Source organism: Notechis scutatus, chromosome 3, assembly GCF_049901735.1.
Source record: "Notechis scutatus isolate UNSWTSFEM ecotype Mainland chromosome 3, rNotScu1.2, whole genome shotgun sequence".
Lineage (NCBI taxonomy): Eukaryota > Metazoa > Chordata > Lepidosauria > Squamata > Elapidae > Notechis > Notechis scutatus.
The window spans coordinates 112,202,855-112,225,297 of record NC_142011.1 but is presented as its reverse complement, the minus strand read 5'-3'; the positions used below and the strand labels follow the sequence as shown (position 1 = coordinate 112,225,297).

Here is a 22,443-nt window from a genome sequence, read left to right as displayed (position 1 = left end):
CTAGATTAGTGCACCCAGTTTTGGTCACCACACTATCAAAAAGATGTTGAGACTCTAGAAAAAGTACAGAGAAGAACAACCAGGATGATTAGGGGACTGGAGACTAAAACATATGAAGAACAGTTGCAGGAGACATGATAGTGTTCCAATATTTGAAGGGCTGCCACAGAGAAGAGGGGGTCAAGCTATTTTCTAAAGCACTTGTAGGCCAGATAAGGAATAATGGATGGAAACTGAACAAGGAAGGATTTAACCTGGAAATAAGGAGAAATTTTCTGACAGTGAGAACAATCAACCAATGGAACAGCTTGCCTTCAGAAGTTGTGGGAGCTTCATCACTGGAGGCTTTCAAGAAGAGATTAGACTGCCATTTGTCAGAAATGGTGTGGGGCAGTCATAGCTAAACTTTTCGTCATTGTGTGCCGAAAATACGTGCACATTTATGCCTGCACCCATAATGCAGTATGTGTGTGACCCCCCTGCCCCCCTGGACATGCGCACATGACCCCCGCATGCACACCTCTGCGCATGCATGCATGACACCCCCACATGCACCCTACTGCCCGTGTACATGCGCCCTGCCTCCCCGCATATACGCGGCAGATACCTGACAATCAGCTGGCTGGTAGGAGGCTCGCGCACATGCACAGTGGATCTTTTCCGGGCGGCAGCTCGCGTGCTGGCAGATATGTCTCTGTGTGCCACTTCCGGAACGTGTGCCATAGGTTCATCATCACAGGTATAGGGTCTCCTGTTTGGGCGAGGGGTTGGAGAAGATGACCTACAAGGTCCTTTCCAACTCTGTTTGTTGCAATCCCCCATCTACCTCTGGAAAAACCCTAAAACTCCACATTAGAGGAGATACAACTGAAAGATACTAGATATACAACAACTGGAAAATATGTGGCTAACAGCCCGCAAAGTGCTAGAAGCCTACAAGCAGAAAGCTGGTAAAGAATGTGCCAAGCCAAAGGAGATTAAAGTGGGCAACAGAATATACCTTTCTACAAAATACAATTTGTCCAACTGTCCAAAAACTTGGGCCCTAAGTACATAGGTCCCTTCCCTATTAGCAAAATTATCAACCTTGTCACAGTACAATTAGAACTGCCAAAGAACCTGAAAAGAATCCACCCCATGTTTTACTGTAGTCTACTGAAACAAGAAATTACCTCCCCCACTTTGCCCACCTCTTCCTACACCACCCATTCCTATTTTCATAGAGGGGGATCAATACTTCAAGGTCAAATAAATTTTGGACTCTTGAAAACACAAAGGCAAAGTGCAGTATCTAGTTGCATTGAAACATTTCCCAGCCTCACAGTCCGAATGGATTCGTGGACACTATCTATGAGCTGCCAAACGTCTAGTTCCTTCCACCAGAATATCCTAAGAAACCACGAATTTCCAAAGCCATTTAAATGTCTACTTAAAATTTTCTTTCTTTCTTTCCCCGGGCTAACACCTTTGAAAAGGGGGGCTGAATGTTGGCTGCCTATCTTTGCTTTCCTTGAAGCTTGCTAGCAACTGCCATAACTAGGGGGGAAGGAGCATTTGGGAGGGGAAGAGTGCTGGAAGAGTGAAAGAATACTATGGGAAATTGGGGAGTATGGACACTGAGAGGAACCAGAGGTGCCAAACCAAGCTATCTTCCTGCCTTCAGGGATGCTGGCCCAGGAAAAGGAATTTACCACAGCACCAGAGGTACCAAGTTCCCAAAACAGGACCTGATTGGACTATTCTCCTGGGGTTTTTTGGACATTGAGGATTGCTTTCAATATATGATTTTCATGCAGTTTTACTTCAGATCTTCCCTTAATTATACTATACTCAGCATCTCTAGTAAAAGTACCTTTTCTCTAACATCTAGGGAGTCAAGGGTCATTCTTTCCTAGGGAACTAGCTGTGGCCAGTCTGATAGGCAGCCACAAGACTAAAATGGCTGCTGCTTCAGGAGTGACAAATCCAATTAACATAACTGCAGAGGCTTCTTGAGGGTCATAAATTTGAATCATCATTGTAATTATAATGGCCATTAACAGGCTGGTCATAAGTTCAGAAATGCTTGTACTCCAAATATTTGAATGATTAAAGCCACCAAATTCTACTTTTAGGAATCATTTTGAAGTAAACCATTGTCTGTTTCCTGGAACTTCTGGGACTCTGTCTGGAGAGTCTAGGATTTTTTCTGCACTGCCTAGTTGCCCACCATCAGAATAGGGTAGTAACCATTTTTTTGAGGGCAGAGATGAACGGCAACCTTTATTACCTTCATTCCCATTGCAAATTTAACTACCAGGCAAATTTTCTATTTCAGCATCCTGAAGCATTTGACTTCCTGACAGGCCAACTCCAGGAGGGCACAAAGACATGTCCACCCAGATGAGGCCATTGTTGCCAGGATCTAGAAGTTTCAAAGACGTTATCTATATCTACAGGTAATCCTCAACTTACAACCAGTTACTTAGTAACCAAAGTTACAGAGGATCCTGAAAAAGGAGCTTGTTACCCAGATTCAAAGTTCTGATCTCTGAGCCCCCATGGTTATGTGACTGCATTTGCAACACTTGACACTGACCCACATTTAAGGCCAATTACAACATCCTGTGAATATATGACCATAACTTGTTTTTTTTTCAAAAAATTGGTGTTAGCAAAAAATTGATCGACTTAACATCTATGGTGTTGGCTTTACAACTGCAGCATTCACTTTACAACTGTCACAAAAATGATTGTAAAATCGGGCACTATCACATGATGACCACTTAACAACTATCATGCCTTGTGACTAATTGCGGACTCAATTACAGTCGGAAGCCGAGGAGTACCTGCATATTAACTGTATTAAAATAGCTAAAAAATTGTCTTGTTCAAATTTTTGAAGGTTGCTTGTTCAAATTTTTAGCAGAAACATGTTTATAATTACTGTTTTCTTCAGCTGTTTTCTTTTGCACACTTCTTATTTCTTAGATATTACATAATGTCTTTCTAAATCATTATGAATAGAGCTGCCACAATTTTGCTTTACCACATATAAGGATAACATTATATGAAGCAGAGCGCTTTATCTCCCTATTTGGCAAAGACTATCTTATAGTATAAGAAATGCAACACTGGTGGGGATAAAATGCACTGCAAGGAGCAATGGAAGCATAATAGCACCTATGCAAAGAATGATTAAAAATATTAACTCAGCCCTGGAATATGCAGGGTAAATCCTAGCCCCAGAGTAAAACAAAATAAGTAAACATATTTTAAATACAAGTGTTCAGATTTATTTTGTAATTCACAGTTTCTACTGACACCATAAATCTGTTGTTTATTACAGATCCTAGTGCCACAATTCTGTATGATTCACACAAACAGTCTAACCCTTCTGACTCTTATTCTGATTTGGGCTCACTTCATAATTCATATTCTTTTGTAAGTCCATCTCATTAGCCCTGTAGACTATAAAAACAAACATGAAGGATGCAAAACAAAGATTTTTAAATAAGTGACATTACATATGAAATTTAGAAAAGACATTAGATATTTTTAAAAAAGAAAACAAGGAGGCACTACTGAAAGTGCTCAATAAGTTAACTTATACAATATAATTTTGAAACTTCTCCCAAAGACCATCCTCCCTCTGGTGTACTCTCATTTCAGCAATCTGATAAAAATTAAGTCAAATGAAAAAACACATACACATTTACACAAAAAGGGTAAAATTAGTCCCCATGTCAGAGTCTTCAATTACTGAATGATCTTCCACGATCAGCTGCCCCCTGGATACTTTGGAATTCTTATTAACCCTAATCAGCAAGTACTAGGCATGCTGGCAGGGGATAATGGGAATTGTGTAGAACATGGCTGGGGAAAATTGATGATGTAAAAAAGCAGCTTTGAAAAATTGTTCACAAAATGCTATTTGTTTTTTTTTTTTTAAAAAAAAAAAACACCATCAAAATATCTAGATGCTCTTCTGTACTTTTTTAGTCTATCACCCCGCTACAACAGAATTTGTCATACAAAAATTTCCACTATGAAGTATTCAATAAAATTTAAAGGTGACCAGAAACAGCTGTGACACCAAATGTTCCCATGGTTATATCTTTGTTTCCTTTGATGATATCATGCAGGCTTGGCAAGGACCCTGTCTTAGTCTGCATTGTTTTTCTGAGTTTCTGCTGTTCTGGGGCTTTAGAACGTCTTCGTTTAAGAGTTCTCTTCTCAGTTTTTGTCTTTTGGATTTGCCCATTGCACAAACCTCTGCACGCTGAAATGCCACAGAAGTAGGACTCTTCAGATTGTGATGAGGTTTCAGAGCTTCCTTCTGATGGCAGGCTTTTGTACAAAGAATGATATACCTCACCAATATTAGAGAAGTCTCTCTGATTGGTAAAAGTCCTCTTGTTTTTTATTTCTCCATTAGCTACTTGATGAATTTGTTCAGCTATTGGCTTGACTGTTTCAATTTTCTCATTTTTATATTTGCAACGCTTCTTCTAAAAAAGAAAAATAGAATGTTAATTGAGGGCCTTTTAACTCTTAGAACAAGTTTATATAATGCTGCTCTTAGGTTAGCTATAACAACATACCTTTTTTTCTGGGGAAAACTTCAATGGTTCTACAATGTAAAAGTCATCTGGGTTCACTAAAAGAAAAAAAAGGATATATAGATAGTACCTTCTTACTTTTATATGTATTAGATAGACAGTAATTAAGATAGACAGTTATTAAGATAGTAACATTAAAAGTAAAAAAAAACAGACAAATGATATAGCATCAATATACATACCTAAGCTACACTGGTTGTTATTTATTGTCAAGTCTATAGCCATACAAATGCCCAGCAAATAATTAAGAAAATTGCAGTTTCAACACTGGATTTCATTTTAGAAAATTTATATCCCATTAATTCCTTCATGAAATGGCCTAACTGTTGAAAAAGATGTTATTTAATACCATCAAGATGGAAATTTTTTAAAAAAATCATATATAACTGTGAATTAGATGTCTCTTAAAATTTATAACCTTACACATATATCACTGTCCATTCTTTTATGGAATATGGCAGAAGAGGCAGAGAGACATGGTTTATATAGCAGGGGTCCCCAACCCCCAGGTCAATGGTGGTATTCTACTGGTTCAGCCTGGTTCGCGCGAACCGGTAGTAAAAAATGTTGCCATTCGGCCAAACCGGCAGTAAAAAAACTAGCTATCGATTCGGCTAAACCAGTACTTTGTTTTTCCCCCCCTCCTCCCAATGATCAGCTCTGCTGGGATCCTCCTCATTGTCTTACTGCTTTGCCCAGGAGGCTTCCCTGAGGCCCAGGAGCCAAAAAAAAAAAAAAGGAGCATATGTGTGTGTGCTGTGCGCCCCCCCCCACTCCATTTTTTGCCTCCTGGGCAGGGGTGAGATTCAAATTTCTTAACAACCAGTTCTGTGGGCATGGCCTAATTTGTGGGTGTGGCTTGGTGGTCATGTGACTGGCTGGGCATGGCTTGTACGTAAATATTTATGTAAATATTGAATTTTTTATAAAAAAAAAGCAATTTTTACCCAAAAGTAGGCAAAGCAGGCAGGCAGATTCAGTTGCTCACAGAATCACAGATTCACTTAGAGATCTATCTATCTGCAATCAGCTACCTGAGTCCGTCACATAAAATTTACTTGCAAGCAAATTCACAAAATTTGCTAGCAAGCAAACTCACATTAACTCACAACACACCATGTATGTAAATATTGAATTTTTTATATATAAAAAAGCAACTTTTACCCAAAAGCAGGCAAAGCAGGCAGGCAGATTGAGTTACTCACAGAATCACAGATACCAGTAAAGATCTCTCTATCTGCAATCGGCTGCCTGAGTCTGCACTGAAAAGCTTCAGTCCTAATGAAAGTTCAGCTCTGCTTTTAGATTAGCTAGAAAGCAAGAAATCCAAGGATTTCCTGCTTTCTAGCTAATCTAAATCTCCCAACAGAGCAGTACAGCTGATGGGCGGGGGAAAAAAAAAAAAGGAAAAATAGCAACTTACCAAACCAGGCAAGTTGGATGGCTCGCATGCTAGGTAAGGAGTGAGTGGGTGAGGAAGGGCGGGGCCAGCCAGTGGAGCGATTTGCCGGTTCTCTGAACTGCGGACAATCATAATATGCGTGTGTGCAGCGTTTGCAAATCATCAGCTGTGCTGCCTGGAAAGCTGACAAGCGCAGGTGTGCAGCGTTTGAAAATCCTCGTTTCCTGCTTTTTCAACCTCAGCTGTGCCATGCAAAGCAGCTCAGGAGGGAAAAGCAGGGAATAAAGAGCCCGGGCAGGCAGATGGGCCAAATACCGAACCAGTTCAGTGTCAGCTGCTCTTTGCAGCTACACGTTCTATAGAACTGGGCCAAACAGGTAGCATCCCACCCCTGCTCCTGGGCCTCAGGGAAGCCTCCTGGAGAAAAAATGGCCTCCCAGGAGGCTTCCCTGAAGCCCAGGAGGCAAAAAAATGAAGCACGGGTGGGTTTAAAAAAAAGAAACCATGCCCACCCAGTCACATGGCCATGCCTACCTAGTCTTGCCCATAGAACCGGTAGTAAAAAATATTTGCCTCCCACCCCTGCCCCAAGCTATGGACTGTGGAAGTGGCGCTTCTGGAGCTGTGTGCTCATGTGCTTGCCAGTTGCTCACCCAGAGCCTTCTCCTCTTCTCCTCCATCAGTCTGCAAAACTGGAAAGATTGGGGTCTATAGGATGGAGCTTGTGCAAAAGGTAGGGGCACTTTCTGATCTGGTTAATGCAGTGGTAAGATGATTCTTAGGCAGAGTTCTTTTGGTTAGCTGTTCCAAACTGCCCAATTATATGGCTATTTGGTATATTTTAAACTATATATCGTATACTTTAAATTGCACACTCCATATTAGGTCCATAGTGTCTGTCAAATAATATGGAAAGAAGGATAAGTAGAAACTTAAACATATCTTTATATACCTGTCTGTCACCAAGATACAATATAAAAGAGTTTGTTAAAATAGGAGAGAAGGAAAAGCTATGACATAGAGAGGAATGTAAAACTTTATTTACAAAAGCAAGGTAATTGCCAAAACTAGCTCCTGTAAACCTAGATCACATCAATAGAATTACAGGATAAATATCAAAGGAAGCCATCACACTTCTATTCTGTGTTGGTCAGAATAGAGCATTATAGGATGGACACACTGAAGCCTGCACAGAGGACAGCAAGATTCTGATAAGAAGAACAGTTGGAAGAGTTAAACAAGACTAGCCCAGAGAAGAGAAAATTATGAGAAGATATGGTAGCTGTCTTCAAGTTTTTCAAAGCTACCATGTAGAAGATGAAGCCAAATTGTTCAATGCTTTTCCAGTAAACAAGAGAAGAATCGGTGGATTTATATTTCAAGGAAATAAATTTAATTGGACATCAGATAAAATCTTCTAATAATAAAAACTTGTTTAATAATGGAACAGGCGGCTTCAGGATATAGACTCTCGTCCAGTAGAGATGTTTAAACAGGCTGGATGTACATCTGCTGGAAATGCTGGGATAATGGATCCTTCCACTGAACAGAGATTGAACTAAATAATTTCTAAGGACAATCTGGGATTCATCATTGAATGAAAATCAATGGACGGGTTTAATTAGGAATTAAAAGGATAAAATCTGTGTCAGAAAATACAGTGTAAGTTAGGTTGTTATGACTATGTCATCGTTCCGAGTAATGAACTCAGGGCATCAGGACTCTGACACTTTTTGCAGGTTCAAGAGATCCTTTATTGAGTATATCATATTGGCAGTTAGAAAGGTGAAGCTAGCTCTAAATTATTCCCATGCTCAGGGATAGTTAAAAAATAAGATCTCCCCACTCCTTTCTGTCCCTCAGGTCACATAGGCCAATCAGTCCAGATGTAGGTTCCTGCTCAACTTCAACAAATGTCCATTGAAATGATCTTGGTTCATATGCCAGCTGGGAGATGTTGTGGCTGAGGCACCACACTCCTGAGTCCCCCTTCCCATGCTCTTCCCCCCTCTCCCTTGAATGGCAACCAAGAAACGAAGCAGAAGCATGGCTTCAGCTGAAGTCATCTTGCAGGTTGACAGATTGTACATGAAAGCAGGTATCCATAGTTGCCATACTGCATATTATGCACCAGTGAAAAATAAATGAACCAAAGATGAGTTCTGCAGAAAAAAATAAATAAAACGCTGTGACTGTATGAGATCCAGAACATTTTGTTTTGTTTTGACTAAATCACACAAATGGGAACAAGTGAGAGTGATAGTATGGAAATGGCGATTAAAAACTAAATCTAAAACTAAGAAAGAATGATGACTGCATAAAAATGTGTGTTTCTTTTGAACACATAGTTGAAGCAAATCTAATCATATGTAGATATGACAAATGAATGAACAATTATTTTGATTGTTCATGAAGAAAGACTAAAATAATTAAAGTATACAAAATGATGAGAGATTTTGAATATTGGAAAGATGGCTGCTGGTAATATCAGGACTGGGTTTTAGGGGAAAATGGCACGGAATGGAAGAAAACAAATAAAATAGTGAAAAATGACTTTTATAACAAGATTTTGGAATTAAATATAAGCTATAAACACCTTGTTTGTGGGAAATAGATTCTGATTTAGTTTATGTAACATAGATAAGCAATTTCATAATTTCAAAAACTGGACACTAGAGGACATTAAAACTTTTAGGTAGAGGACAGATATACAGTTAAGATTAGGAGCTGTGGTGGTTAGAATCAAGTGGTGGGATTCAAAAATTTTTACTACCGGTTCTGTGGGCATGGCTTGGTGGGTGTGTCTTGGTGGGCGTGGCAGGGGAAGGATACTGTAAAATCTCCATTCCCTCCCCACTCCTGGGGGAAGGTTACCACCGGTTCTCTGAACTACTCAAAATTTCCACTACCAGTTCTCCATAACTGGTCAGAACCTGCTGAATGCCACCTCTGTTTCCAGCCCTTGCTGCTTCATCACCCCAAGAAAACCCCAGGACATTAATGGGGAAATGGTGGAAAACATGACTTTTAACACCAGAAGGTTAGATAGAGGTAGCATTCGGCTCCTGGCTGGGGATAAGAAGAAGCAGCATCCTAAGGACATGTCCTTAAAAGAGGTTAGCAAAGCATCTTTCAGCTGCTGCGTGGATGAACCCTTAGATTGTTATTACTGTTGCTGTAAGTGTAACCTGCTTTCTTTTCGACTTTAAAAAAAAAATCTGCTTAGGAAATAGTTTTTGATGAAATATCCACATTTTTCCTCCCCCCTCCTCCCCCCACCCTGTCAAATAATTTTATTTTTAAAAAGAAAAGTCCTGGTCACTGAAGTGTAACTAAAGCACACTCTGATATATACAATGCAAATATATTCTCAGTTCTTTAGCTCAAGTGATAAATAAAAATTCCTAAATAGTACATGTCAACACACATATCTACACACACAAGTCCCAGCATTGTTTTTGTACAGATGTAGGTTTTTTTTTACAAAGAATAGATCTGTGGGGATGGAACAGTAAAAAGATAAAGATAACACCTAATAGAATGCAATGCATATAATTTTCAAGCATGTGGCAATTATGTGAGTCCAGGGCTTTCTTCGTGATTCAAGTTCAGCTTGGCCAGATGAATGCAGGTGTCTTTTCGCTCCTCATTTGGATCAGATTTTTTTTCATTGTCTTTAAAAACTGGAAATATTTCTAGTGAACCCAAAGAATTTGTGCACGTGCTACATTTTAGGACCTGTTTGGTACCTATTTTGTTTGAATTTGTAAGTGCTTCTGACACAAATCAAAAGCAGCCATGCCTACATCATTGGAAGATGTGAAGGGTCAGACAGATAATTCTGGAGAAGATTATTATTCGATAGTCGATATTGGTTGATGATCTTAATCCATCAAATTTGTTTAAAGAATTTCCCCCAAGAAATCCCCCTAGAATCACCACTCTTTATCTCAAAATGGTTCATGAGAAAGGAGACAGAGAAAGTACTTTCCCGAGACAAAACCACAAAAGGGGACTAGCTGTCAATAATACCCACAGAATTATTTTTAAAAACTTTTTTAAAATACTTTTTTAATAGTTCTCTTTCTTAGCAAGAAGTTGCAATCTTCCTTATCAATCCAATGACATTTCATTCAGCTGTTAAAATCCAGCTCTCAGAGTCATTTTGGCCCCAACTTGCAAGTTTTCCCCACATATTTTCATTGATTTGTTGAATGATTAGTGACACAGTGAAGAATGTCCAATAATTCAGTAAGGGCTATTTGAACTTCAGATTATTCTAAAGCATCATGTTTTTATAATGTTGGCATACAGAAAACTCTCTGGCGGCTCAGCTTGCCATAAAGGTCTAAGAAGCTACCATCCCATTCCCAAATGAACTGTACAGACAATTTTTCCATCATCAGTCGCCACTTGCCAGGAAAATTACTCAGAAAAATGTGACTCTGAAAAGGAGTGTGGGGAGGAGAAGGGAGAGAGAGAGAGAGAGGAAGAGAGAGATGGGGAGAAATGGGGAGGGAGGGAGGGAGAGAGACAGAAACAGAGACAGAGAAGCTCTGCTCTACACAAAAGCAAATTCCCCTCATTTTTCCCTTGCAAATCCAAACTAACAGATTTTTAGTTTTCCCAATTTCAAAGATATGGTTAATTATGAACCAGCAAGTAGCAAGAATTCTAGATTTTCAATTTATGAGATTCATCAGCCACCTTCAGCAATTGCAACTAACCCTGGTATCAGGGGTGGGATTCATTTTTTTTTTAACAACCGGTTCTGTGGGCATGGCTTAGTTGGTGGGCATGGCTTGGTGGTCATGTGACTGGGTGGACATGGCTTGGTGGTCATGTTATTGGCTGGATGTGGCCAACTCAATATCACTCACATCGAGGCACGCATCTCCTCACCTGGCCTCTCATGACTCTGGGGATGCTGCAACAGTCGTAAGTGTGAAAAATGGTCATAAGTCACTTTTTTCAGCCATTGTAACTTTGAATGGTCACTCCACACAAGCAAAGTACCAGCAAAGGAGGGGAACTCCAGAGAAGTTCCAGAGACAGGAAGTCTAGTCCTGCCAAGAATGTAATAAGGATTAATGGAGAGGCAGTTTCTGTAAGCAACACCAGAATGTTTCCTTCCTGCCTTCCTTACAGGATTAGGCCAGTAATTTCTTCTAACAACCGATTCTAGCGAAATAGGTGCGGACTGGTAGAATCCCACCCCTGGTTAGAATGCAGTATTGCAGGGTAATTCTGCAGACTGCCAGCAGTTCGATTCTCACCAGCTCAAGGTTGACTCAGCCTTCCATCCTTCTGAGGTCAGTAAAATGAGGACCCAGATTGTTGGGGGCAAGGTTGACTCTGTAAATCACTTTTAGAGGGCTGTAAAGCACTGTGAAGTGATATATAAGTCTAAGTGCTATTGCTATTACAAAAAATGTTATGACAATAAAAACTCTGAGACTTTTGAAGAATTGAATCAGATAATAGTAGCCACAATATAAACAATATCAGTAATTACATTTGCTTCTATGGATAGATTATGTCCAAAAGATGTTATTGAAGATGTAGAATAAATTTTATTTGACAAGATAAAGATGATATTGAAAGTGCATATACAGCTGACAGGCCAAGATGATTCTTATTTTTAATGTAAGTTTTATTTATATCTACTGTAAAATAAGTTGGAAGTCATTCTTTTTTATTTTGATGTACTTCTGCCCTTTCTCTTTATTCTTTTTTTCTTGATTATTAGTTTCTGATGGTTTTTATCTTTTTATTTTAAAATTCAATAAAACTATCAAAAATGAATGAATGAATAAATGAATGAGCCATTAGTTTAATAGAAATTATTGCAAGCTATATGTAAGTATTTGCGTATAGGTTCATGCTAACAGAAATACATAATCATAAAATTACAATACTGAATGGGACTTTGGAGAGATTCTAATCCAATCCTCTGCTCGAGCAGGAGACCTTGAACCATTCCAGACAAATAGTTGTCCAATCTCCTCTTGAAAACCTCCAGTGATGGAACAACCATAACTAAGAGGCAAGCATTTCCACTGATTGGCCTCACTGTCAGGAAATATATCCTTAGTTCTAGGTTGGATCTCTCTTTACTGTTCTTCACCTGTTATTTCTTGCCTTGCCCTCTGGTGCTTTGGAGAATAGGTCAACACTATATTTTCAGTTTGTTAGTCTTTACTTGGGCAACACTACTTCCAAATCAATTTTGATGTACCTCTAACAGCCAAAAGAGTAATCAAACATTTAAATTTCATTGACTCCAAAAGAATTCACAAAATCTGCCCATGTGCCAGTTTGCGAAAAAAATCTGTAGTGACTTTTCAGGGGAAAATGTCATATAATGGAACTTCAAGAAACAGGCATAATTTAAGAGATAAAGCAAGATTGTAAAGCTAATGATTGAGAACCTTGAGAGCTTCTATCTCTAATATTTCAATTTGGTTGAAATCTTGTCTTCCACAAGCACTATACTATAGGACTATACAAGTTTTTGTGGTGCCATGGGAAGCAAATTTTTATTATATTTGGTAATAATGATGTATCAGTTTATATTAGGTTCTTAAAGGGAATTAAAATAAAAGTTAAGTAACAATAGCACTCTTAAACTTCTAAAGCAAAATCCATTTATTCACGTTTGAAAGCTCAATAGTCAGCTATTAACCAAAATATTTCTGATAGTCTCTGGGAAAGAAGGAGTGCTAAAGGTAATAGCAATTGATGGACCTAGGTTTGCTTTATTGCACAGCTACTCAAAATTATGCTAACACATGCATATACACAAACAAACAAATCTATCAAAAGCAATGATAGTATTCTTCTGGTTCGGCCCAGTTCAGGCTAACTGGTAATAAAAAATGCTATGGCCAAACTGATAGTAAAAAAACAGCTATTGGTTCAGCCAAACCATTTTTCCCCTCCTGATGATCAGCTGTTCCAATGATCAGCTGTACCAGGATTCCCCTCGCTGTCTTACTGCTTCGTCCAGGAGGCTTCCCTGAGGCCCAGAAGGCAAAAATGGGTGTGCGGGGGAATGCTGCATGGCCCATCCCGACTCTGTTTTTTGCTTCCCTGAGGCCCAGGAGACAAAAAAAAAAAAAAAAGAGCGTGAAGGGTGGGTGAGTGGGTGCAGCAAAAAAAGCCGTACCCACCTAGCCACGTGCACAGAACCGGTAGTAAAAATATTTTCATCCCACCCCTGATCAGAAGGTTTTAATTGCACTTTTATATTTCTGCAACAAATTATAATGTGTATTATAATATACACATAATAATATAATATATAACTGTTCTAGACTGAAATACAGTAGTGATTTCGCCTACAATCTGTAGAAACAAGTAGTTAAATCATAGCTATCCTTACCTTGTTTACTATTTAGCTGAAATGACTGAGACCTAGTGAGTGGAAAGGAGGTTCTTCTTTTCACATTCATATCATCATAGGAGGAAATACATCTGTAGGAAAAAAAACAGTGCCTTATCACCAAAGGTACCTTAAATAGCTTTTCCTGCCCAAGTTCTAAAATCCAGTCTTCTACTCTAGAAGCATTCTGAGAAACCTATTGCTTCTATTTTCCCATTTTCATTTGGCGCAAGAGCTTACTGCAAAAGCATTACACTTCTGAGTATATGCTTTATGTTGCTACAAAAATTTGCATGCATATTGAAGTTTACAAATCTTCAAAGGGTGTAACAATGTATAATCTTACAGCTACTGCTGCTGAGCTGCTTCACCCAGAATCCTTCTGTACTGAACGTATTTGTTGGGAGTTGTGCTTCCCCAATATTTGGAGAAGCATTGTGCACTCAAAATAAAGATTTATCAATTTATTTTCCTGGTTAAGGAAGGCAAATTTCTAAAGCTGACATTATTTCATAGCCATTAAATGTGAACATCTTTTTAAATAGAAGATAACTTTTTACCCAAATTTATTCTGATGGATAAATGTGATAATATGCTATTTCAAATCTCCTCTGATTAACAAACATATGAACATATTTGTATAAAATATATATGAACTGAAAGTACATTCAGAAACTTTGTCAAGTGGTCCAAATGTGTTTATCCCTGAGTTACGACAGTTCACTTAGAGATTGTTCAAAGTTGCAACAAGGACTTATGACACAGTCTCGAGGTTATGAATGTTGCAGCACCACGGCAATCGTTCACCCTTACGAATGACTGCAGAGGCACTGCAATGTTTGCCCTATCTAAACCTCCCCCCAACTGCCAGCTTCTTTGATTCACCGATTTTGCTACCTCAAAGTGCCCCATCAGTGCTCAAACACTTTTTGTCCGGAGACTGGGAGCTTCATTTGCACACTGATGCAAATTATAAATATGCACCACCTCAAAGCACCCCATTGACTTGCAAACACTTTTTGCCTGGAGACTGGAAGTTTCTGGGGACCCTTATCTCACACGACTTAAGGCACTTCTTCTGCACTTCTTAAGACATCCGTTTCTGCAGAGAATGGGTGCCTGAAGTCCCACATCAGGGCACCCAGAAGATTTTGGTCTGTGCATGAAAAGTGTTTGTACACCAACAGAGGAGGCTTGAAGCAACGTGATTTCACTGCCCAAAAGCCTCTCATTAGCACGCAAACGCTCTTCCATGCAAAGACTGGAAGCCTTGGGAGGATACTCACCAAGGCTGCCCACCGCTCCAGAAGTGGCAGGCAGCCTCGGTGAGTCTGAGAATCCAAGCAGGCTGTGCTCATTCTGGTCTCCCTCTATTCTCATCATTCTGCTTTTGGAGTGCTGGGAGCAGACAAAGAAACCGCAGCAGAGAGCCTGGAAACAGCTTGCTATATCTTCACAGGCCTGTCTGCCTGCAGAGACCTGGCTTGGCAGGATGGAGGAGGGAAGCAATTGTGGGGAGCATGAGGTATCTCAGTAAGTTGAAAAAGGCCCTGAAGCAGGTGGCCTGTTCCATCACTAGACCCCTCCACGGCCTTCCCCACCCTGAGATACCTCATGTGCACTTAATGACCCACGCATTCGATTAGTGAATGCATGGGCGAAAGCAGGGAGTAATTGCAGTCAAGTTACGTGATTCAATCCTAAAAATGCCTCAGGTTATGAATGTAATTGGCAGGCTCCATTACATTAGTAACTTGAGGACTACCTGCACAAAAGATAAGAAACTTTATACCACTGTGCACTATACATTCTATTTATTTTACAGAACTCAATAAGTAAAGCATGATGTGGATTGTGAACTTAGAGCAAAATGAGAAATTAGAAGTAAAATGAGCAAATGCTTGAACTGCATATATATTAATTCTTGCCAAGTGGCAAGAATTTCTTCTAAATGGAGCCATCATCTTTCCAAGGGAGAGGCAACTTTCTGGTAGCTATTTTGGTAGTTAGGGCACATAGGAGAGGGGGTAATAACTTTCTGCAATTGGATGTGGCTTTCTTTTTTGTGTTTTCTGTTTCAAGTATGTTAAATGCAGATAAATACTGAAATAGCTTATTTATTTTATTTCCAGCTAGAAGGATCGGCAACTGCTCTTAAGCTATTTTTCATGACTTATCTACAAGTTATCCTGAATGGCAAGATTCTTTCAAAACCCATTGATAATTCACTTTTTCACATAACTTTTATTCACAAATTTCATAATTTCACACTCCACTCATTCATAAATTTCACACCTCAACACATCTTCCATTCTACACATTTATATAATGAAACGCATTTAATAATGAAAAGCATTTTATAAGTTTATAACTTTATAGAGTTTATACCTTATGACTAAAGTATGTCTTAATATGTAGTTGTTCTTAGTTTTCCTGACTGATCTAGGCTAAGGTAATAAGTAACCACACATACAAACCTGAGAAATAAATTACCTTTTAGGACTAGGATACTGATTACTTTTGAGAATCTTTGAGAGGTAATCATTATTCAATTCTGGTTTATGTTTGCAATGTTGCAGAAAAAGCATAAAGACTAGGATGGCACAGAATATCAAAGAAATAACAAGGTAACTCTGATGATCTGAAACCTGAAAAAGAAATTGTATAGATTGTATAATCATGGTTAAATATGGAAGCAACTACATGTATATGTGAGGGTGAAGGTTCATTCTCCGAGCTTGTGGGTTGGTTTCTGAAAATTTCTTTCCCAGGCTAGGTAACATCTTCAGTGGTGTTTAGGCGGTGTTACTCTAAACTCTGCTGAAGATGTTACCTAGCCTGGGAAAGAAATTTTCGGAAACCAACCCACAAGCTCGAGAACGAACCTTCACCCTCATCCTACACCAGAGCTACAGATATTTGTGTGTATGTGTGTGTGTGTGTATGTATATGTGTATGTAAGTATGTATGTATGTATATATATATATGTGTGTGTGTATATACATACATACATACATACATACATACTTTCAAGTTTTGCGGGTACTTACATGTATGGCATTCAGCTTTGTTCGGATATTTTCCCACGTCATTATAGTTGTGCCTTTAAAGTTGTAGCAACGTTTGGCAGAATCTCATCTGCCATCATCAGGCTCCATTCATCAGCCTGATGATGGCAGATGAGATTCTGCCGAAACGTTGCTACAACTTTAAAAGCACAACTATAATGACATGGGAAAATACCCGAACAAAGCTGAATGCCATACACATATACATACATACACATATTTAATTTACATACACATATACATACATACACATATACATACATACACATATTTAATTTTCAAGAGGCTGAAGTTGTTGCTCGTGATGCAACGAAAGGAGGACGCTTACTGAAAGAAGCCTGGTTTTCCAACAACTCCATTAATAGACATATTGAACTGCTACCAGCCTACAAAGCATTGAGGCACCAAGAAAGATCCTAGAAGAAGAGCAGAGACTGCTTCCCATCATGAACAAAGCAACAAATGAATCTAGTGGACAAACCAAAGAGGCCTTTAAGACGAAGTCCATTGGGATGAGGGAGGGAACTAGAGAGAATGCTGTCAAAGTAATGCGCACAATTATATAAAGGCACATATCTCCTTAATTTTTTAGTTTTACACTCTGGTGATGTTAGCAGAGGCTAATGAAAGCTTAGCGAACAATATAAATTTTTAGTCCCAGAGATCGGGATGTCTGTCTCTTTTTTCACAGTTTTACCTGGAACTCAGCACACATACACATATGCTGCATTATATTAAGTTTTACCTATAGCTAATATAAGTAATGAATCCCCTGCAGATGTAACAGTCCCCAAATATTTTCCAAATATATCCTCTTGAAGGTCTTCTAATCCAGGGGTCCTCAACCACCGGGCCGCGGACCGGTACCGGTCCGTGGAGCACTCTTTACCGGGCCGCAAAGAAAAATAAATAAAAATAAATGGCGGCTTTCTTCGCCTTCGGTGAATGCTGCTGGGATCGGGGATCAAGGACACAAATGAAAGAAGGGGAGGGAGGAAGCAACCGAAGCCTGTCCTGCTCTCTGGCTCAGCGGCTTCGGTTTCCTCCCGCCTCATTCCTCTCTCAGTCGCTCTCTCGCTGCTCCACCAGCCCAGGAAGAAACTGCTTCAAAGAAGCTGGGGGGTGTGGCTTTTCCTGTTGCCGCAGCTCCTCCGAGCGGCCGTCCACCCCCACCCCGCCCGCCTGCGCGCAGTTCAATCCACAGTGCTCCGTTCTGCCTGCCTGCCTGTCTGGTTGTTTCAGAGCAGCTTTGTCTGAGAATAATAACTATTCGCCTCTTTTATCAGCCGAAGCTGCTCCGAAACGAAGAAGGCAGGCAGGCAGGCAGAACGGAGCACTGTGGATTGAACCGCGCGCGGCGGGCGGGTGGGGGTGGACGGCCGTTCGGAGGAGCTGCGGCGACAGGAAAAGCCACCCCCCAGCTTCTTTGAAGCAGTTTCTTCCTGGGCTGGTGGAGCAGCGAGAGAGCGACTGAGAGAGGAACGAGGCAGACACCTGAGGGAGGGAGGGAGACACCTGAGGGATGGGGCTGAGGGAGGCAGGGCCGAGGCACTCCCTGAACTTGGTGGTTTGCTGGCAGACGTTTTATTACCCGACTCAGGTAACAACATCAGATGTTACCTAGTCAGGTAATGAAACGTCTGCAAGCAAAACCACCAAACTCGGATTCTCTCCCCCCCCCCGGTCTTTGAAAAAGTGTTTGTGCTTGAAACTGGTCCCTGGTACAAAAAAGGTTGGGGACCACTGTTCTAATCCAAACTCCTCCTCCTTATAAACCTCCTGTAAAGGAGCAGCCACAACTTCTGGATGCAAGCCATTCCATTGATTAATTGTTCTCACTGACAAGAAATTTCTCCTTAGTTGTAGGTTGGATCTACAATTTGATAAGTTTCCATCTGTTACTTCTGGTCCTACCCTCAAGGGCTTTGAAGAATAGTTTGAGCCCCCCCTTCTCTGTGACACTCCCTCAAATATTGGAAGACTGCTAATGTCATCACCCTTATTCCTTCTCTTCATTAGACTAAACATATAACCCAGCTCCTGCAACTGTTCACCTCAGGTTTTAGCCTCCAGTGCCTAATCATCTTGATTACTCTTCTCTGCACTTTGTCTCAACATCATTTTTGCATTGTGATGATCAAAACTGGATGCAGTATTCCAAATGTGGTCTTATCAAAAAAGTATAAAGCGGTACTAACACTTCATGTGATTTTGATATTATTGCTCCGGCTTCTTTAAATTCTTTAAATTTCTTTTTCCTTTTTTCCATTTTGTGTCTTTATTGCTTTTTCTTTTTTATTATAATGAGTTTGGTGGCACAGATGTTAGAATGCAGTATTGCAGGCTACTTCTGCAGATTGTCAGCTGCCTGCAGTTTGATTTTCACCGGCTCAAGGTTAACTCAGTCTTCCATCCTTCTGAGGTCGATAAAATGAGGACCCAGATTGTTGGGGGCAATATGCTGACTAAACCGTTTAGAGAGGGCTGTAAAGCACTGTGATGTGATATATAAGTCAAAGTGCTATTGCTATTATTATAATGTTTTACAGGTAGTCCTCGACTTACAACCATTTATTTAGTGACTGCTTGAAGTTATAATGGCATTGAAAAAATAACTTATTACTGATGTTCACACTTACAATTGTTGCAGTATCCCCATAGTCACGTAGTCAGAATTCTGGTGCTTGGAAATTGGCATATATTTATGACATGCCAATTTACTGTCCCAGGGTCATGTAATGATCATTTGTAATCTTCCCAACTCACTTCCAAGCAAAGTCAATAGGAGAAGCCAGATTTGCTTAATGACTACATAATTTATATAACAACCACAGCGATTCACTTAAGAATGTGGAAAAAAGATTGTAATATGGGGTAAAACTCCGTTAACTGCTTTGCTTAGGAACAAAATTTTGGGATCCATTGTGGTCATAAGTCGAGGACTACCTGCATTTTGCTTGTCCACTAATTTAGTTATTTGTCAAAAAATGCAATAAGCTGTGTCCAGCATGATAGAGCCATGTTGGCTTCTAGTAATTTAATTTTGTTTTGGTGTTTAATGTCTTTCCCAGGCTTCCAGGAATGTTTCAGAGTAGCTATTTGCCATTTTTATTTCCAGATACATTCTCTGAAAGGTGAACAAAAAGAAGCTTGTTCTTCTCTGAAGGATTCTTATGTGGCTGCAACAAGAAATGTGGGGTTTGGGGATGGAATAAAGGAGAATGCAAGGTAATATGGTACAGAGGAGGAGAAATTTGGAGCTAGGGTTGGAAGGACTGCACAAAATATAGGTAAGATTAGAAAAACCTATTGAGGGGGGAAAGAGTTTGTGTATGTGCATTTTTGAACTTGCATATGGGTAATCCTGAGAGATGACTCAAATGGATCTAACATACTCTTAACAGAGATAGTGAGACTGAATTTGTAAGTGCCAAGAAGAAAGTTTGTATTTTAGGGATCAAGTTTCCTTCTCTGATGCATTTTCAGATCTTAGACAATTATTTTCTCTTAGCCTCTCTGCAAAATGACATTTTTTACCTGATCACATTCACTTATAGCAGCTATGTTATTCATAAATACTGCTCAACCATAAAATTGATGAAAAAAGCATGCCATTTGTGCCAAATCTTTTGTGCCTGAAATAGAACAATCTAGCAGCTTACAAAGTGGCAAGGGTTATTTTAAGCTATGATAATTGAGTGCATAGACTGTAAAACATTGATAAGGCATAGAAATGAAAATGTCTGATTCTATATAATGTAGCTATAACTCTCTATTCTGTTGTTACTTAGAGCAATTGCTCCACAATACAGCTGCTCACACTGCTCCACGCTCCAAGCCTTTTCCTGTTATTTCCCCCATAGGTATCCCTTTAAGTCCAACAGAATAAGAGCTACAATGGACAACATTCAATAACATGACCTAACTGATTGGAATGAAATGAATTCAACTCTGTATGGAATGTCCCTATCCCATGATACAAATTTCTACAATTCTCTTAAAAATTACTGAAAAATTAAAGAATTATTTGCTTGTATGCAGTCATTATAGTATAGCCTTATGTTATTAATAAGAACAGCTCTATTTATTCCATAATTGGACCCAATTATGTCAGCCTACAGATATGTACAGTAAGAAGCCCGCCATAAATTTGTAACTGGTTATTTTTTAATTTTTCCTATTAAAAGGAGCTTATTATCCTATAGAAAACATATTCAAAATACTTTAAAGTATTTTGTCCAAACTAGTTGGCAACACATAAGCATATCTTTAACTGACTAACAATTCTAGACAATTTTTTCACATGAAAGTATTAGTTATGGACTGTACAATGCATTTCAACGTAGCACTTTCAAGATCAATTACATTGTGACAGAGAAGCCATATGACTGAATTCTAATTAAAATCTATGAAACTAAATGCCCATTACTAGTATTTCATGTTTTAAAAAAACACAGTGTTCAAAATATAAATATTGGTACCTAAATTTTAAAACATTTCTTTCATGCTATTCAGATGTTTACCTTTCTTTTTAGTTCAGCTACCGTTGATGACAGATTGGAAACAACAAGTGTCATGTTTATTAGTTGAACCTGTAGAAGCTGGATGGCTTCTGTCTGTTTCAAATCCTATTTAGTAAAAAAAAATCATTTTCTTCTTAATCTTTAAAAGTATTTACTAAATAGAAATGCAGTATTGCTGAAATTGGATAATATATATAGTCCCTATTTAGCAACCACAATGGAAAATTGGCAATACCACGTGGTAAGTGGGAAATCAATGACCACAACTCTCCTTTCTGGCTTGATATTGACAAGATTAATCAGTTTCAAACCTTGGCTTTTGCTTGTATCCTAACTCTTTTGCCCTTTGGAATGCTCATCCTGGTCCTGGGATGATTAACAAAAAGGGAATTAATGTTTACATCCATTGGAGAGGAAGAGACTACATGAGAGTAAGGAAGCACATAATGGGAAATGCACATCAAAAGCAATATGCTGGCACTAACAGCCACAATGCACTATACAAACAACTTGGTATATTCTCCATTGTATGCCTGCTTTCTCTCTTGCAATCCCTTCTCCTCCAATCTCTCTGCTTCACAAAACTGTAAGCAATTTTTTCTACATCCATCCACCCACCCACCCATCCAGCTAGTCATCCATTTGTTGACAACTGTTCAAAGTTACAGCAGTGCTGAAAACATTGACTTATAATCAGTCCTCAAAGTTCTGGCTATTGCAGCATCCCCTGTGGTCATGTGATCACCATTTGTCAGAGTTTCCCTGCCACAAGCAAGTCAATGGGGAAGCCAGCGAAGAAGGTCACAAATCACTTCAGTAAATTACTGTCACTTTTTATTTGAGAAGCCTGCTATAGATCCCAGGGACCTCGAGAGTGCCAGGATTGCCACTGCTAAGCGATTCAGTCACATTACATCATGCTTTATGATTGCATTGCTTAGTGATGGTAAACCTAGCTCCATTTCCCATCATAATTCGGGAACTACTTGTAAAATAAACTTGGTTCTTGAATTTCAAAACAGATAATAGTTACAGATTAGTTACAGTTAAGTTACAGTTAATAAAAAATAGGTTTGTGCACACCTGCTGTTCTGCTATACATGAAGTATTCTGAAGTTTTATTATTGTCTTATTAAAAGCTTTCTGCATTTCTTCCATTTGCTTTCGATACCTAAAAGTAAAATAAAATCTTGGTATCATTTCTCTTCTCTTTCCAATTTCATTTAGTCAAAATTATATCTGCACAATTAGAAAAATAAAACAAAACTCCAACCCTTTTAAAATACATTGTAAGACTGCTCAACTGATGAGCACACATCTTCCCTTCCAAGGAAAGGATTGTTGTTTTAAAATTATTTTGAGGATGGTACCTAAAGTTGCTTTGCGTGATGATTTTACAATTATCCATAAAAGACATTTTGGCCATCAGAATAAAATTATGCTTCCCTGATTCCTCAGATGATCA

General features: G+C 39.2%; 1 protein-coding gene across 3 annotated transcripts in view; it reads right to left on the bottom strand.

Moving 5' to 3' along the window:
- Positions 1–3,252: 3,252 nt before the first annotated feature.
- The window catches only part of SUCO (SUN domain containing ossification factor), a 210,093-nt gene continuing 190,902 nt past the window's right edge, over positions 3,253–22,443 (bottom strand). The window contains exons 19-24 of one of the 3 annotated variants that reach the window (XM_087962483.1): positions 22,062–22,149; positions 20,979–21,083; positions 15,881–16,035; positions 13,388–13,479; positions 4,584–4,639; positions 3,253–4,487 (exon numbers count right to left, since the gene is read on the bottom strand). In XM_087962483.1, coding sequence (XP_087818609.1) covers positions 4,047–4,487; positions 4,584–4,639; positions 13,388–13,479; positions 15,881–16,035; positions 20,979–21,083; positions 22,062–22,149 — 937 coding nt within the window. In that variant the 3' untranslated portion in view covers positions 3,253–4,046. Of the gene's footprint in view, positions 4,491–4,579; positions 4,640–13,387; positions 13,480–15,880; positions 16,036–20,978; positions 21,084–22,061; positions 22,150–22,443 lie in introns of all 3 variants that reach the window. The other 2 variants (XM_026681814.2, XM_087962484.1) reach the window with 2 other exon arrangements.